Source organism: Chlorocebus sabaeus, chromosome 29 (genome assembly GCF_047675955.1).
Source record: "Chlorocebus sabaeus isolate Y175 chromosome 29, mChlSab1.0.hap1, whole genome shotgun sequence".
In the NCBI taxonomy this organism is placed as follows: Eukaryota; Metazoa; Chordata; class Mammalia; order Primates; family Cercopithecidae; genus Chlorocebus; species Chlorocebus sabaeus.
The window spans coordinates 6,849,726-6,867,059 of NC_132932.1; the positions used below are offsets into that span (position 1 = coordinate 6,849,726).

Below are 17,334 nucleotides of genomic sequence, written 5' to 3' on the forward strand. Positions count from 1 at the left end.
TTTGAGTTGTAAGAATTCTTTATATATTCTAAATACTAGACCCTTATCAGACATATAATTTGGAACAATTTTTCCCATTCCGTGAGTTGTCTTTTCACTTTCTTGATAGTGTCCTTTAGGCACAGGTTTTTAATTTTAATGAAATACAATTTGTCTATTTTTTCTTTGGTTGCTTGTGCTTTTGGTGTTATATCAAATAATCAAATGCTTAGTCAGATGTCATAAAGGTTTACATCTACATTTTCTTCTAAGAGTTTATTTTCATTCTAAGACCTATTTTCATTTAGGTCTGCCATCCATTTGCAGCAATTTTTGCCTATGGTATGAAATAGGAGTTCAATTTCATTGGTTCATATGGCTATCTCACTGGCACCATTTGTTTAAAAGATTATACATTCCGTCATTGATTTGTCTTGGCACCCTCATCAAAAATAAATTGACCATAGTGTAATGGTTGATTTCTGAAATCTCAATTCTGTTCCATTGATCATGTGTTTATCCTTATGCCAGCATCACGTAGTCTTGATTATAGTAGCTTTGTAGTAAGTTTCGAAGTGGGAAGTGTGAATCTTACAACTTTTTCTTCAAGATTATTTTGCTATTCTGGGTCCCTTGCATTTCCATATTACTTTAGGATCAGCTTATCCATTTCTGCAAAGAGTGCAGCTGGTATTTTGATAGAAATTGTTGATCAATTTGGGGGTTATTGACATCTTAGCAATATTTTCTCCCAATCGTGAACATGAAATTTCTTTCTTCTTTTTTTTTTTGAGACGGAGTCTCGCTCTGTCGCCCGGGCTGGAGTGCAGTGGCCGGATCTCAGCTCACTGCAAGCGCCATTCTCCTGCCTCAGCCTCCCGAGTAGCTGGGACTACAGGCGCTCACCACCTCGCCTGGCTAGTTTTTTGTATTTTTTAGTAGAGACGGGGTTTCACCGTGTTAGCCAGGATGGTCTCGATCTCTTGACCTCGTGATCCGCCCGTCTCGGCCTCCCAAAGTGCTGGGATTACAGGCTTGAGCCACCGCGCCCGGCCGAAATTTCTTTATATTTATTCAAATTATCTTTGGTTTTTAATGATGTTAAATCCAAGTATTCTTTGTGATGCTGTTGTAAATGGAAATTTTTGTGTTGTTCATTGCTAATGTATAAAAATCAATGATCTTTGTATATTAATCTTGTATCCTGCAACCTCATTGGACTTATTAGCTCTAGTAATATTTTGGTGTGAATCCCTTAATATTTTTTACATACAAGATCATGTCATCTGCAAATTGTTTTACTTCTTCCTTTCCAATTTGGATGCTTTTTATTTCATCTTGCCTACTGCTTTGGCTAGAACCTCCAGTACAAGGTTGAATAGAAGTGATGAGACAGAACATCCTTGTCTCATTTGTGATCTCCTGGGAGGGGGAAGGCTTACAGTATTTTGTGTCAACATATCAGCTATGGGTTTTTCATAGATGTCCTTTCTCAGGATGAAAAAGTCCATTTTTGGCTTTTAGAATGTTTTCGTCTAAGAGTTTTGGATTTTGCCAAATATTAAATGCTTTTTCTATACGCATTGAGATGATCACGTTGTTTTTGTCCTTTATTCTAATAATATGGTGTACTACATTGATTTCTGTATGTTGAATTTTGTATTCCTAAATCTCACTTGCTTATGGTGTATATTCCTTTCTATATGTTGCTGGATTTAGTTTCATTAGTATTTTGTTGAGGATTTTTGCATCTATATTGAGGGCTATTGGCCTGTAGTTGTTTTCTTTGCCTGATTTCTAATGTGGGTGATACTGAATTGGGAAGGGTATCCTCCTTTTCTGTTTTTTGGAAGAGTTTGTGAATAATTGGTGGTATTCTATAAATATTTGATAGAATTCACCAGTGAAGACATCTGCTCCTGGACTTTTCCCTGTGGGAAGTTTGTTGTTTTTAAGAGATGGGAGTCTCACTCTCACCCAGGCTGGAGTGCAGTGGTGTGACAAGAGCTCACTGCAGCCTTGAACTCGTGGGCTTAAGGGATGCTTCCACCTCAGCCTCCCAAGGCGTTGGGACTACAGGTGTGCACCACCACACCTATTTTTTAAAATTTATATATTTTTAGAGACAACGTCTCATTATGTTGCCCAGGCTGGTCTTAAACTTCTGGCCTAAAGCCATCCTTCTGCTTCAGCCTCCCAAGTAGTTGGCATTACGGGTGTTGGCCACCATGCCTGGCTGTGGGAATTTTTTGATTACTCATTAATTTAATCTCCTGTTTAGACTTATTTAAAGTTTTTATTTCTTCTTCAGTTTTGATAGTATATGTCTTTGTAGAAATTTGTCTGTGTCATCTAAGTTCCCTAATTTGTTGTCATATGAACTCTTTATTTTTATTTCTGTAAGATTGGTAGTAATCTTTCATTCCTGACTTTGGTAATTTGTCTTCTCAATTTTTTTTTCTAGGCTGGCTAAGGGTGTGCCAACTTTATTGACTTTTTCTAAGAATCAGCTTTTGGTTTGATTTTCTCTATTTTTCTTTCTATCCTCTATTTCATTTATTTTGATTCTAATCCATATTATTTCTTTGTTCTGCTTGCTTTACATTTAGTTTGCTAGCCTTTTCTAGTTTCTGAAGGTTTAGAGCTAGGTTATTGATTTGAAGCTTTTAACAGAGACATTTATAGCTATACATGGTCCTTTAAGTGATGGTTTAGCTGCATCTCATAAGTTCTGGTATGTTCTGTCATTTTCATTACTCTCTTAAGGGACTTTCCTTTTCCCTTGTGATTCTTTTCTTTGACCCATTGGTTAAAAGGAGTGTACTGTTTAATTTCCACATTTTTGTAGGTTTCCCAAATTTTCTTCCAATTTTTAATTTCATCCCACTGTGGTCAGAGAACATGTTTTGCATAATTTCAACTATTAATATTATGCCTTCTTGATGGATTGTCCCTTTTATTATGTAATGTCTTTGTCTCTACCAACAATTTTTATCTTAAAGTCTATTTTGTCTGGTGTTATATCCACTCAAACTTTTTTTTTTAAAGTTTACATGTATTTTTTTCATCCTTTTACTTTCAGCCTACTTGTGTCATTGAATCTAAAGAGTTTCTTAGTGGGCAGCATATAGTTGGACCATGATTTTTATCCATTCTACCACCTTTGCCTTTTGAGTGTTTAATCCATTTATGCTTAATGCAATTATTGATAAGGTAGGGTTTAGTCTGCCATTTTTTTTTTTTTTTTTTAATCGAGACAAGGCCTCACTATGTTATCCATGTTGGCCTTTAACTCCCAGGCTCAAGCAATCCTCCTGCTTCAGCTTCCCAAAGTGCTGGGATTATAGGCATGAGCCGCTGTGATCAGCCTTGTTGTTTTCTATATTTTTTTGTTCCTTTATTCCTCCATTACTTCCATGTCTTTTCTTAGCAGCTATTTTCTAGTGTACCATTTTCTTTGTTGTAACTTTTACTATATATTCTCTAGCTATTTTCTTAGTGTTTTCCCGGAGGATTATAACATTTCGATTTATAACAACCTAGTTTGGAATAATGCTAACTTCAACAGTATAGAAAAATTTTCTTCCTCTGTAACTCTTTTCCCTCCGCCTTCCTTTGTAATGTTGTCATGCAAATTGTTTTTTCACTTTGTGCCCAGATTTTTAATTATTGTTTTATGCCATTGCCTCAAATCAGATAGGAGGAAAATAAGTTACCAAAAATGCATTCGTACTGCCTTTTGTATTTACCAATATAGCTACCTTTACCAGTGCTATTTCTTCATGTGCATTTGAGTTACTATTATCTTTTCATTTCAGCCTTAAGTTCTCTGTTTATTATTTCTTGTAGAGCAGCCTTGCTAATAAATTCTGTTTTTATCTGGGCATGACCTAATCATTTCTGAAGGATAGTTTTGCTGGAAATAGAATGCTTATTTGATAGTCATTCACTTTCAGCACTTGGAATATGTCATCTCACTGTTGTCTCCACTCCATAGTTTCTGATGAAGATCCCTAGCACATGAGTCACTTCTCTCTTTGCTTCCAAGATTCTTTGGACAGTGTGATTTTGTATCCAGGCATGAATCTCTGAGTTTATACTACTCAAGGTTCGTTGAGCTTCTTGGGTATGTAAATCAATGCTTTTCATCACATTTCAGTTTTTGGCCATTATTTTTTCCCCAATATTCTACCTCTTTCTCTCCTCTCTTCTGGGACTCCAATTATGCATATATTGGTATGCATGATGGTGTGCCACAGGTCTCTGAGGCTCTATTCATTTTTCTTTATTCTTTTTTCTGTTTCTCAGACTAGATAGAGTTCTTCTCATGAATTTTTCAATTCAGTTATTGTATTTTCAACTTCATGATTTATATTTGGTTCTTTTAAAAATAATTTTTCATTTTCTATTTAGTGAGACATTTTCATACTTTTAGTTCTTTACACATAATTTTTCTTTAGTTCTCTGAACCTACTTAAAATAGCCAATTTAAAGTCTTCATCTAAAAATGCAATGTCTAGACTTCCTCAGGTGCAGTTTCTATTTTTTATTCCTCCCATATATGGAACATACTTTCTTCTTTATGTGTCTCATAATTTTTCTGTGGAAAACTGGACATTTCAAAGAACAATGTGGCAACTCTGGAAATCATACCTACCTTTTTATCTCCTTGCTAAGGGTTTGATGTACTTGCTGAATTTTTGGCTTGTTTAGTGACTATTCTGAACTAATTGAGTAAAGTCTATATTCTTTATAGTGCATGGACACTTAAGTCTCTGCTAGGGTCGTTTAGTGGTCAGCTAATGATTGGACAGAAATTTCCCTAAACATTACCAAGGGAGTTTTCTTACTGTGCTACATCTCCAAGTCTGTACTAAGGGCTCTGGGTGCCTGTTGGGGCACCCCTTCAACACTGAGCCAGGAAGGCGACAGGAAGGAAGCTGCCTTTGGCCTCACTTTCTGCTTGTGTGTCAAGGTCAACCTACAGTGACAGCTCAAGATATTCTTAAGTCTTTCCTGAGCAGGAGTATAACCCTTGGCATATGCAAAGCTCTATACATACACATGACCATCTAAATTCCCAAGAATACCAGAACTTTTCGAGGTCCTTATGGACATCTCATTCCCTAGCTTTTCCTTTTACGTTTTTGGTTAGCCTATTGTCTGCTCCAAAGGTTGGCCACCACTTGAGGCAATCACAAAATTAACCAATTGCCTCTGAGTCTTTCTTGATTAACGTCCCTGGGAAAAAGGCTTTTCACACCTGGCAAGCTCCAATCTGGTAAAATAAAGACAGTCTTGCAAATGAGGTCTTCCAGGGACCTGCCTGACAGGTCAAATGATGACAATTCTCTGGGAATGAGGCTTTAAAGGAGTTCTAAGTCCATTCTGCCCCCTCTAGTGGCTTCCAGGCTGCTACTTTTCACCTTCATTGTATACTGTTGGTTTTCAAGGATACAACAGAGATGGAAGAGGGAGATACCTCGTTGTTCACACCGAGATTCAATCATTTCTCTTGAATAAATACTCCACCGTTGACATTCTGAGCATTCACATGGTTCAAGCTCGATTATTCTATAAACTGCAGTAACTGAGAGAGGCAACCAAACTGGATGGTTTGAGTTTTTAGCCACACTCCAAATGAATGTTGCCATAATTTTTCAGAGGCCTGGATAATCCTTTCATTATGTATCTATTTTAAAAATCTTGGATCATTAAGACTCAAAAATCACCGTAAGAAACAAAACCTGATATTCTTTAACACAGGTAGCAACGATAATCCACACTTGTTGAGTGGAAAAAAAACCCAGCTAACCCTTGAAAGTCTCTTAATTACATATAGAAATAATCTCTGAATGCTACACCTTCTGCCCAGCCACCACACTGGCTGCTAGTACTTTCTGTCTCCAAAGTACAAGGGGACCACACATACAGTCATGCTTCAAAGGCTGTGAAGCAAGCTCTTTTCCTGACCAAGAATGTCAGTCACTTGGCTATGATCAATCCCTTTCCTAGAGACACCGGCATCACTTTCAGATCTATTAGCTGATGACACAGGAAGGTAGTTCCTCCCTGTAGGCACAGTGAGACTTAAACAATTTTTTTTTTTTTTTTTTTTTGAGATGGAGTCTCACTCCTGTTGCCCAGGCTGGATTGTAATGGTGTGATCTCAGCTCACTGCAACCTCTGTGTAACGGGTTCAAGCAATTCTCCTGCCTCAGCCTCCCGAGTAACTGGCACTACAGGTGTGCGCCACTATGCCTGGCTAATTTTTTGTATCTTTAGTAGAGACGGGGTTTCACCATGCTGGTCAGGCTGGTCTCAAACTCCTGACCTCAGGTGATCTGCCGTCCTCGGCCTCCCAAAGTGCTGGGATTACAGGCGTGAGCCACCGCTGAGATTTGATTTTTAGACAGACATAGAGCTATTTCAAAATACAAACTTTATAAAAACCCCCTTTGTTTGAAGCACAGACAAGATATTCACTGAGTTTCTGGGAAAATGTATGAGAACTTCAAGAGGAGCAAGCAGGAGTGAATGAAAACCACAAAAATGAAGGCATAATAAAATGAGCAGGGTAATGTAAGGATCCATTTAAAGAGTCTTAAAGAGAGTGTGTTTATGAGTCTGTGAAATGAATTTACATCTCAATTTTTAATTGTATCAGGTTGCATTAGTGTTGGTCCAGTTAGAAATCCATGTTCATAAATCATCTTAATACAAATGTTTTGATTTATGCTGAGGCAATGTATTAAGTACTTTATAGCAAAGATTAGAATTTCTGATTTTTCATTCAGGAAAGAGAAACAACTTTACTACTAATAATTTTAAAAACTGGCTTTGAAAGTCCCCAGAGACTACAAAATAGTTATGTATTTTAGAGAAAATTATACACAGAGCCTCATAAGCCAACTGGTGTTGAAGCCTTTTTTTTCCCTAGACTGTAAAGATTTTAATTAGTAATGCTCAATGTAAAACAGGAGATGTACATTACACTAGTCAGACAAGCTGGAGTGTGAAAGGTCTTAGTGAAGCACAGTGACCAAAAGATGTTTAATGTACACCTCACTTTTCCATAAGAGAAGGGCCAGGTAACAAAGAAGTACATCACTCTTATCCGTTAGCCCGAGTGGATCCTCCGCCCAGGCCAGGGCTCTTTTGAATAGGGATCATTTAATTATTATGTATTTTAAGAGTGTGCTCAAAACATGTATTAACTGAAGATGCAGCATTTCATCCATACAATGTTATGTAATTAAGGTTTTTGGTATGATAACAATTGGACATACTGATGAACACTGATAGGGTAATCCACTAAAATGGGCCCCCTTTGCACTACATCATATGAAGGCCTATGCTCATGAGGCTATCCTGGACTTTAAAATTTACCAATAACCACATGAGAGCTCACTGAAGTAAACTTACCTGAACAGAGATACTTTCCAAGTAGCTCACTTTTTTTGCATTACTATTATTGTGTGAAATACTTTTCTACCTAGCGTAACTGTCGCTCAAGAAAACAACATATATAGTAACTTCAGATTTGCTTTTCTGCAAAGTTTTGGACACAATTCAAATATACAGCATGTAGGCAAATTTTCCCCAGTTGATAACACTCCTTTATAATATCAAAAGATTAAGAATGACATCGATGAATCCAGCATAAAATTTCCACAATGAACAGCACCAGGGAAACCATTTAAGTTCCACTTCTCATCAATTAAGTTCAGGTGCTATACCCAAGGATTAAGGTTGAGACTGCCCAAAGGTTGTCTGCCCAGCCCACTGCTGTTGTTTAACACACCGTAGTTAGGTAGAGAAAGAATGCTTGGATTATAACCATCTTTGTAAAATTTCAAACAAGGTAAAACTAATGTATTACCTTATCACAATGAGAATCCTGAATACCAAGTTAGCACATTTGATAGCTCCATTCCATGACATATGATTGTAAAGGATGAAATAGAAAAATGTAGCAAGACATTTACTGTCACTTAAATGATAGGTAGCAGTCACTTAGGCCTGAAGCACAATTGTGAAGTTTCATGCCACATTTTCACCGGCTAACTTATATGCATGTAGAGGTTATGTTAAAACTTCAGTTATTCCAAAGGATGAAAGTGTTACATTTTGATACAGATCTTCAGTTCCTATTTTACTATAAGCCTTTGAAATGTTAAGGCTGAATAGACTAAGTTATGAAAAGGGACAAGAGGAAGTAAGAACAGTGCAGATACAGTGGGAACACATGGTAACTTTCTGCCTTCTCCATTCTACGTGGATGGTGTGCTTTCCGGGCAGCAGGTGGTGTGACTGTAAAAAGATCACACATTTGTCAGTAACTATGTAGGATTTTTGGCACTGTTAGAGCGTAGCATTATAAAGTCAGGGCAGCTAATAAAAATTTCATCAACCAAATTTTTGATAAGTCTGAAATTTAAAAAATATAATTTTTCTACCAAGAAAATCTTTAGTTCTCCATTCAGCCCTGCCTTTTAGAAAACTTACATCATTAAAAAACATTTTAAAAAAAGAATCACTTCACAGCAACCAGATGAACATCTGGCAGCAAAGCAACATTAAAATGCCATCCTTTGAAAGGAAGAGCAAATACGTGACTCCTTCATGAAGAGCAGTTCTTTCTGGCAGGGTGGAGGCTCACAGACTTTCTGTTTATGGACTTTTGCAGAAGTCCAAGGCTGAATTTGGACCTGCTTTTCCTGTATTTTCTCAGTTGCATCTGGACAGTATGCTAAGTATACAAGAAACGAGGGTCAAAATGAAGACAATGTCATGCATCAGGTGACCAAGTAAATGTGCACAGCTTGTACTTAGAATCATCCTGTTAAAAACTAGTAGTGGAAGTAGCTGAAGCCTGTCTTTCACGTGTGACAAAAATATTTCAAAGTCAGTATAAACTTAATCATAAACCCATCAAAAAAGAACACTGAGGTCTTATTTCAATGTGTGTTTTCTCCCCCCTTTCTCATCGTATGGAAACTGTTTATATTGAGAAAGAAAAAAAAATCAGATCCTGTAAAGCTTCAAATATTCCTCAAATTCTTCTCATATAAAAAAAACTTATCAGAAAAATAAAAAATTTCAAAATCATTTTTCTGCAAACATTTTTAAAAAATAAGAAGTGTATTTTATTACAATCTACATTTTTGTTTTTAAAATCCCTCACAAAAGTCCGTTGCTACATTGTAAAACTTATAAACAAGGCTGGAACTTCCAGAGGGTGTGTGCTCTGGGATCCTCACTGAGCCTCCATGGGAGCCTCACTTTGCCGCCAACTCAGGCACCCCACCATTGAGGCCATGGGGTTTTCTGAAACTCCTCAAAAACTAACAAGTTTCCACTGGAGACACTGTGGAGAATATGCTCTCAGGGAAATAACTCTCTAGGGAAAACAAGGGAGAGGAGAGGAAGCATCATTGAAGGTATGCGTGTTCAAAAGGGAATCTGGCTAGATTATCAAATCACTGTTCTCCAGGCACCTGAAACTTGCTTTAAATTAGATTTGGGGAGGCCCATCAATCTAAATGGTTTGTGTAAAAGACACACTCACATAAAAAGGAAAAACACAGAAGACAAACAGGTCCTTAATTTGGGGGAGGATATATTCCAACTTGGGGGAAGGGTGAAGGCATTTTAGCTCTGAAGCTCAATCACGACATTTCCAGAGAGTTCTGCAGTGCCCCCGCATTGGACAGGACAGAATGGAAGAGTGTGCTGGACTGGCTGGATTCCCCAGTGTCAAGCTGGCAGCGCTCCTGAGGCTCTTGAGTGTTTATCAACTCAGCAGGTCAAAAGTCTGCAGACACTGGGTGGAGCAGCAGTAAGCCACAAAACTAACAGTTGTCCTCCTGGAAGGGGAAAAGGAGAGAAGAACACTGTGAGTTCAAGATTAAAGTCTCTGATTCTTTCTGTTGAAAACTGTCTCTTTTTTTTCTTTGTTAAAATGGAGGATTAGCCATGGTCGACAAACTGCATAATAGAAATTTAAATTTCCTTTTAAAACTGAGCACTGGAATCAGGTGAAGTATATACATGTGAATGTTCATTTTAATAGCAGTGTTCAGAGGATATACTATCCCTAAAGCAGAAACTAAGAAAAAAAAAAAAAATCTTTTCCACTTTACGTTTTGAATTCTGCTTACTAGAACCAACAGTGCAATCATAGAATTTGAAGTCCATTATAAAAATCATGTAACAGAAAATGTCACCAATTTAGCCAGAACACATATATACCAGAGCTTAAACAACATAATTTTAAGGAATTTATCCTACAAATGTATGTATACACATAGATTGCTCATAGAGGTCATTTCAGAATCTGAATAATACAGTTCAAAGGTCTTCCCACATATCAGAGGTTTGGGCACCTTTGTGCAGTGAGTCACAAACTCCAGGGGGCCTCCGACTCACTCTGGACAGTTTCAGCTGTTAGATGCCTTGTTTTCCTGCCAGAAGTGCTATCCTCTGGTAGGGGGAGAACAGTCTCTTGTTGTTTCCACAAGACCCCCTGTGCTAATTGTTTTCTATTTCCTCACCCCCAACACAGTCTGCCTTTCTCTGTGGCCCAGGAAGGGGACCTCTGTAGACTTTACCAGCAAAGCTGCCTCAACTCCAGCTTCCGGTTAGGCCAGTGGGAGGCACCAGCAGGAAGCACCAGCAGGGGGCTGAAGGACAGGAAGAGGGAAAGTTGAGTATTTCCACCCCACTTCCTCTCTACCTCTGGGACTGGAGATTCTATCAGGCAGGCCCCCTTTGCCACCTCTGGTTCTTGCCAGGCTCCAGAGCTCCCTTTGCCCTTCAGGCCCAAGGATTAAGCATGGTAAGGGCTTCCTAATGCTGTGAGTCCCTGTGTGCCTCATTATCCTTCTGGATGCTCTGCACCCTGCCCAAACTTCAGCCAATTGTCCTTCTTCATTGATTTCTCTTCAAAGTCTCAGCCAAATGTGCATTTTGTTTTTCAGCCCTGATGAATACAGTATGTGTTATGAGAAGTGGCCCAACAAAGCAGCTCATCCAAGTGACATTCTGAGGTTGGGCTGGTGAGTACATGAATGGCTTTCTTACTAGGGAGAAGTGGGACCCTGCTAATCTGTAGCATGTGGTGGCATCACAGTTACTCAAATATCACTGGAACAGAAGGTAACAGGAGGGCAAGGCATTGGGACAGCAAGTGGCTGTGGCACTTGATTGCTATGGCATCATGGTGATTCCAAGTTTGTGGGGTGAGATGACTTCTTTTGACTGTGCTGAAGAGATTCCGAAAAGAAAATGGTAAGCTTAGTCCTTGAGATCTCAACTCAAAGCATGGGTAGAGAATCAGAAAGTTTTTATGGTGGCCTTAAATGAATCCTTATTTTATGAATCTGCAAGGGACATGGCTGAAGCTAAATGTAGACGTTTCAGGATCACATGCCAGATAAAGATATATTTATGCTAAGTCTCTTATGCTAAGGTAAAAGATGCTGTTGGGAAAGAGTGGGAACTTGAGACTTAATATGGGAGCCTCTAGACAGGCACAAATCTAAGAGCCTTGACTCTCTAGCACCTCTAAACATTTCTTCATATCAGAAACAGATCTTTCCACCTTCTACGAAAACTAGCATTCCCTTGGGTACAAATGTTTCAATGGCTTCCTCTGTGGTGGTTATCTAAAAACTTTTCAGGACCCACCACCATCGATACTCATCGCCTCTAGGGCCAAAAAGGGTAAAATCCTAGCATGATCCAGAGATCACTGCAAGGTCTACTCCCGGAGGAAATCATGTACATGCTGATGGAGTTGCAGGATCTTGTCAAACTATATTAGCAGGAACCTGGAGGGCACACATGGAAATGGATTCTAAGTACATTAGCCAGCAAGAATGAATGTAAGATTGGATCAGGCCAACAGGGGTACTTCACCTATACCTCAGAATATGATACATTAAGCACCTGGGAATGGTTAACAGAAGGCTTGACTCATTGGAGGCCAACAGCCAATGAGACAGCTGTGCTAGACTCCTCTTGCAGATTCTAGAGGGAGGATAAATGGAAATGCAGAGAGGACCCAAGGTGGCGGACCCTGCTCAGCCACCTCCTGAAAATCTCCAGGAGGGCCAAGAAGTCTTTTCTTCCCTAAGGCTAAATATATTTGCAAGGGGGAATACAAACTGGAAGTAGCAAGCACCCTTGATGCCTCAATAGATACATGATTATCAGAGGTGAGAGAGAAATCCTGCAAGAGTTCACATGCCTGCTACATCAGTGCAGTTTCAAATGGAAAAGAAGAGTTATATCCAGAACTGCCCACTACAGAGAAACAGATACACACTTAGTGGATCCCTCTGAATTTTGGGAGAAAATATATTTCAGTGGGAACTTCTGGTTCCACCAAGATGGGGTAGGCCCCATTCTTCCCAGGTCTTCTCCACTACACCTGAAACACTCTGAACAAAATACAACAAATAAGCACAGGCAAGCTCTGAAAGGGAGAATGTAGGCAGACAGCCCAGGGACAGTGGGACTTGAGGAACAACGCAGTGCTGGCGAGTTCCCTGGGTACCTTATTGCTCTCTATATCTTAAATAGAATGCTGTAGAAACCTCCAATCCAGAACCAGTAACATGCCCAGATAAAATTGGCTCCAAGTAAAGCCCATACCCCCAAGCCAAAGGCCAGGGATAGGAAAATCTACAGAGACAGAAAGTAGATAAGCAGTTGCCTAGAGCTAGATATGATGGGGATAGAGGGACAGGGGCAAGAGCTAAATGTTCAGGGTTTCCCTTAGGGTGAGAAAATGTTCTGAAATGGATTAGGGTGAGGGTTGCACATATCACTGAATGTACTAAGAAACACTGAATTGTATACTTTAAATGGATGAAACTATATGATATGTGAATTATCTCAATAAAGCTGTTAAGAAATAATAGAGATGAAAGGAGAAATAGATAAATCCATAAATAGAGTCGGGGACTTCAATACCTTACTCTCAGCAACTGATAGAATTACTAGATAGAAAATTAGTACAAGTACAGAAAAACTGAACAACACAATAAAAAAAAAATCTGGCATATACAGAATACTATCCAACAGTGGCAGAATATACGTTGTTTTTCTCAAATGCCCATGGACCATATACCAAGTCACAGCTGAAATCTGCCCACCTGGACAGAGCTGCTAGAGCCTTAAACTGGTAGGAACACTTAAATGAGAATGTTTACAAAATGTGGGCAAAAAACCACACCTTAAAAAATTTAAAAGATATCATATAAATTATGTTCTCAAACTACAAGGGAATTAAACTAGAAATAATAAAAGATAGCTGGAAAATTCCTAGATATTTGGAAATTAAACAACTTAATTCTAAATATTTAGGTGAAAGAAGAAATCTGAAGAGAAATAAAACAAATTTTCAACTAAATGAAAATGAAATACAAGTCATCAAAAAGTAATAGGATGCAGCCAAAGTAGTACTTAAAGGGAAACTTATAGTACTAAACACACATGTTAGAAAAGAAAGGTCTAAAATTAATAACTCATATTTCTACCAGGAAACTACAGAATGAAGAACAATTTAAGTTTAAAGCAAGGGAAAAAATCATAGAGTATGTTCTTTGACTATAATAGAATCAAACTAGAAACCAATAACAAAAAGACAAGAGGAAAAACTTCAAACATATAGAAATTAAACACCACAGTTCTTTGACCCATGGATCAAATGACCACACTTTCGCAGGTCAAAAGGAAATATCAAAGGAACTTAAAACATACACAAACTGAACGAAGATCAAAATACAATTCAAAAATCAAAGATTTTGGTACATAGCTAGAAGACAGCAGTGCTGAGGGAAATTTATATCACTAAATGCTTACATTACAAAGAAGCTTAGATTATTGATTTGAGACTTTTCCTCTTTTCTAATGTAAGTACTTAGTGCTATAATGTCCTCTTTTAGCTTTTAAAAACCTAAAAAAAGAAAATAAGCCCAAAGCAAGCAGAATAATACCAAATAATGAGGAGAAACCAATGAAATCAACCACTAGGATTATGAATAACAATAAAACTGATAAATCTTGAGCAAGACTGACAAAGATAAAAAGAGAGAACACACGAATTAATATTAGAAATGAAGCAGATGATATCACCACAGATCCTACAGCCATTAAAAAGATGTATAGGAATACCCGGGACAACTGTATACTAATAAATCTGACAACTTACAAGAAACAGTCTAGTGTCTAGAAAACTACAAGCTACCAAAACTCAACTGTGATGAAATAGACAACCTGAATAGTCCTACAACCATTAAATAAATTGAATTTATAATTTAAAAAAGAAAACAAATTTCCCTGCCCAGATGGTTTCACTGAAGAATTCTAACAAAGAGTAAAAAAATAAATTTTTGAAAAGTTTTACACAATTTCTTCAGGAAAAAACAGAAGAGGAACACTTCCTAACTCATTTAATGAGGCCAATATTATCCTGACTCCAGAACCAGACAAGGATAATACAAAAACAGAAAATTACAGACCAACATCTTTCATGAACAAAGATTTTAAAATCTTCAACAAAGTATTAACAAATTAAAGAAATGTACAAAAAGAATTACACATCATGATCAAGTGGGAGTTATTCCAGGCATGTGAGGCTAGTTCAATATTTGATAATCAGTATCACCCGCCACATCAACAGGCAAAAGAAAAACCATATGATTATATCAATGGACTCAGAAGAAGCATTTAACAAAATAGAACACTTTTTCATGATTAAAACTCTCAGCAAACTACATAGAGAGGAAATCTTCCTTAATTTAATAAAGAGAACATACCAAAAACCCATACTTATCAGTAGGGTTAACACATTATACTTAAGAGATTATATTATCCTTAACACATTATATATATTATTATAGTTAACACATTATACTTAACAGGGAAAGGCTGAGTGTTTTCCCTTTAAGATTGGGAACAAGGCAGCTGGGCGCGGTGGCTCACGCCTGTAGTCCCAGCACTTTGGGAGAGGCGGGCGGATCACGAGGTCAGGTGATCGAGACCATCCTGGCTAACACGATGAAACCCTGTCTCTACTAAAACTAGAAAAAAATTTAGCCAGGTGTGGTGGCAGGCATCTGTGGTCCCAGCTACTTGGGAGGCTGAGGCAGGAGAATGGTGTGAACCCAGGAGGCAGAGCTTGCAGCGAGCTGAGATCACGCCACTGCACTCCAGCCTGGGTGACAGAGCGAGACTCTGTCTCCAAAAAAAAAAAAAAAAGATTGGTAACAACACAACAAGGCAAGGATGTCTATTTTCACAACCTTAGTCAGCACAGTACTCGAAGTTCTAACCGCTGCAATAAGGCAAGAAAAAGAAATAAAGGCATACAGATTGGAAGGGAAGAAATAAAACTACTCCTTAGCAGACAGCATGACATGATTTTCTATGCAGAAAATCCCAAGGCATCTACAAAAAACACTCCTAGAACTAAAATGCCAGTTCGGCAAGCCTGCCACATATACAATTGAAATATGAAAATGAATAACATTCCCATATGCTAACAATGAACATATGGAAATTGAAATTTTAAAACACAGTATCATGTATAAGCACACAAAAAAGTGAAATATTTTGATATAAACTTAGGAAAACGTTTAATGGTATGTATGCTGAAAATTATAAGATGCTGATGAAAGAAGTAAAAGACCTAAATAAATGGAAAAACACATCATGTTCATGCATTAGAAGACTCAACATAGTATATATGTCAACTGTCTCCAAATTAATCTATAAAATTAAAGCAATTCTTATGAAAATCTCAACAAGGCTTTTTGGAGACAAAGATAAATTTATTCTAAAATTCAGTGGAAAAGTGTAGGGCCTAGAATAGCTAAAATAATCTTGAAAGGGAAAAGTGAAGTGGAAGTATCACTCAACCTGATATTAAGGCCTACCATAATCTAACTACAGTAATTAAGACAGTTTGCTATTGACTAAGAGATAGACATAGATCAAGTGAATGGAACAGAGAATTATAATATAATTATATTAACATGTAATTATATAGGCTTCACGACCTTGGGGGAGGTAAAGATTTCTTAAAACACAAAAAGCACTACTATAAAATTGAAATGGATTAATTTAACTTCATCAAAACAGAAGACTTGTTTTCAAATGACATCTTTAGGAAAGCAAAAAGGCAAGCATCACTTTTGAATTTTTTTTCTTAACTCAAGAAATTATGTAAATTTTGAGTTATTAGATACTTTTGCATTACCTCTAATTTAAAAAAATTAAAGTTGGTTGGGTAATGGTTAATGGGTACAAAAAATAATCAGAAAGAATGAATAAGACCTACTATTTGATAGCACAACAGGGTGACTACAGTCAGTAATTTAATTGTGCATTTTAAAGTAACTAAAATTGTATAATTGCATTGTTAGTAATACAAAGAATAAATGCTTGAGGGAATGTGATTTTCATGATGTGATTATTATGTATTGCATGCCTGTATCAAACATCTCATGTACCCCATAAATAAATATATCTACTATGTACTGACAAAAATTAGAAATGAAAAAATTTTTTAAATAATTTTTTTAAATGAAGTTGGTTAGAACCTTAGTTCCAATAATTTTTATGCTATACCAGGATGTATACATTTGAATAAATCAAATTGAAAAGAACCACAGACACAAAAAGAGTATTTTGGGGGATTAGTTGATGAAACTTAACACAGGGATCAAAAGATAATTATGTTAAATGCAAATCATTCATACTAGGGATACATTTCATTACCACAGCCATTTAGTTTTTTAAAATAAAGCTCCTCATATGGTTTAGCTGCGTACCCATCCAAATATCATCTTGAATTGTAATTCCCATAATCCCCATGTGTCGTGGGAAGGACCCAGTGGGAGGTAATTAAATCATGGGGGGGGGCAGTTACCCCCATGCTCCTGTTTGCATGACAGTGAGTGAGTTCTCATGAGATCTGATGGTTTTATAAGTGTCCTTTCCCTCTTTGCTCTGTAATTTTCTCTCCTGCTGCCATGTGAAGAAGGCCATGCTTGCTTCCCCTTGAGCCATGATTGTAAGTTTCCTGAGGCCTCCCAAGCCATGTGGAAGTGTGAGTCAATTAAACCTCTTTCCTTTATAAATTACCCAGTCTTGGGTATTTCTTCATAGCAGCATGAGAATGGACTAAAACAGCTCCCAAGCAAAACCATTCAATTCCATGAAGATACGGGATTTATACTCATTAAAGGATAATGTCCTTTGGATCATCATTAACTCTTTATGAAGCTCATGGGGGTGGAGTGAGTAACCTGGAGGTGTCATATTTGTGCAACAAATAAATCC

At 37.5% G+C, this 17,334-nt stretch overlaps 1 protein-coding gene across 2 annotated transcripts in view; it reads right to left on the minus strand.

The window, feature by feature from the left end:
- Positions 1-9,581: 9,581 nt before the first annotated feature.
- Positions 9,582-17,334, minus strand: part of LRRC28 (leucine rich repeat containing 28) — a 126,467-nt gene continuing 118,714 nt past the window's right edge. For both annotated transcript variants that reach the window (XM_007990544.3, XM_037987642.2), the window contains one exon: positions 9,582-9,848. In XM_007990544.3, the coding sequence (XP_007988735.1) occupies positions 9,776-9,848 (73 nt within the window). In that variant the 3' untranslated portion in view covers positions 9,582-9,775. The remainder of the gene's footprint in view (positions 9,849-17,334) is intronic.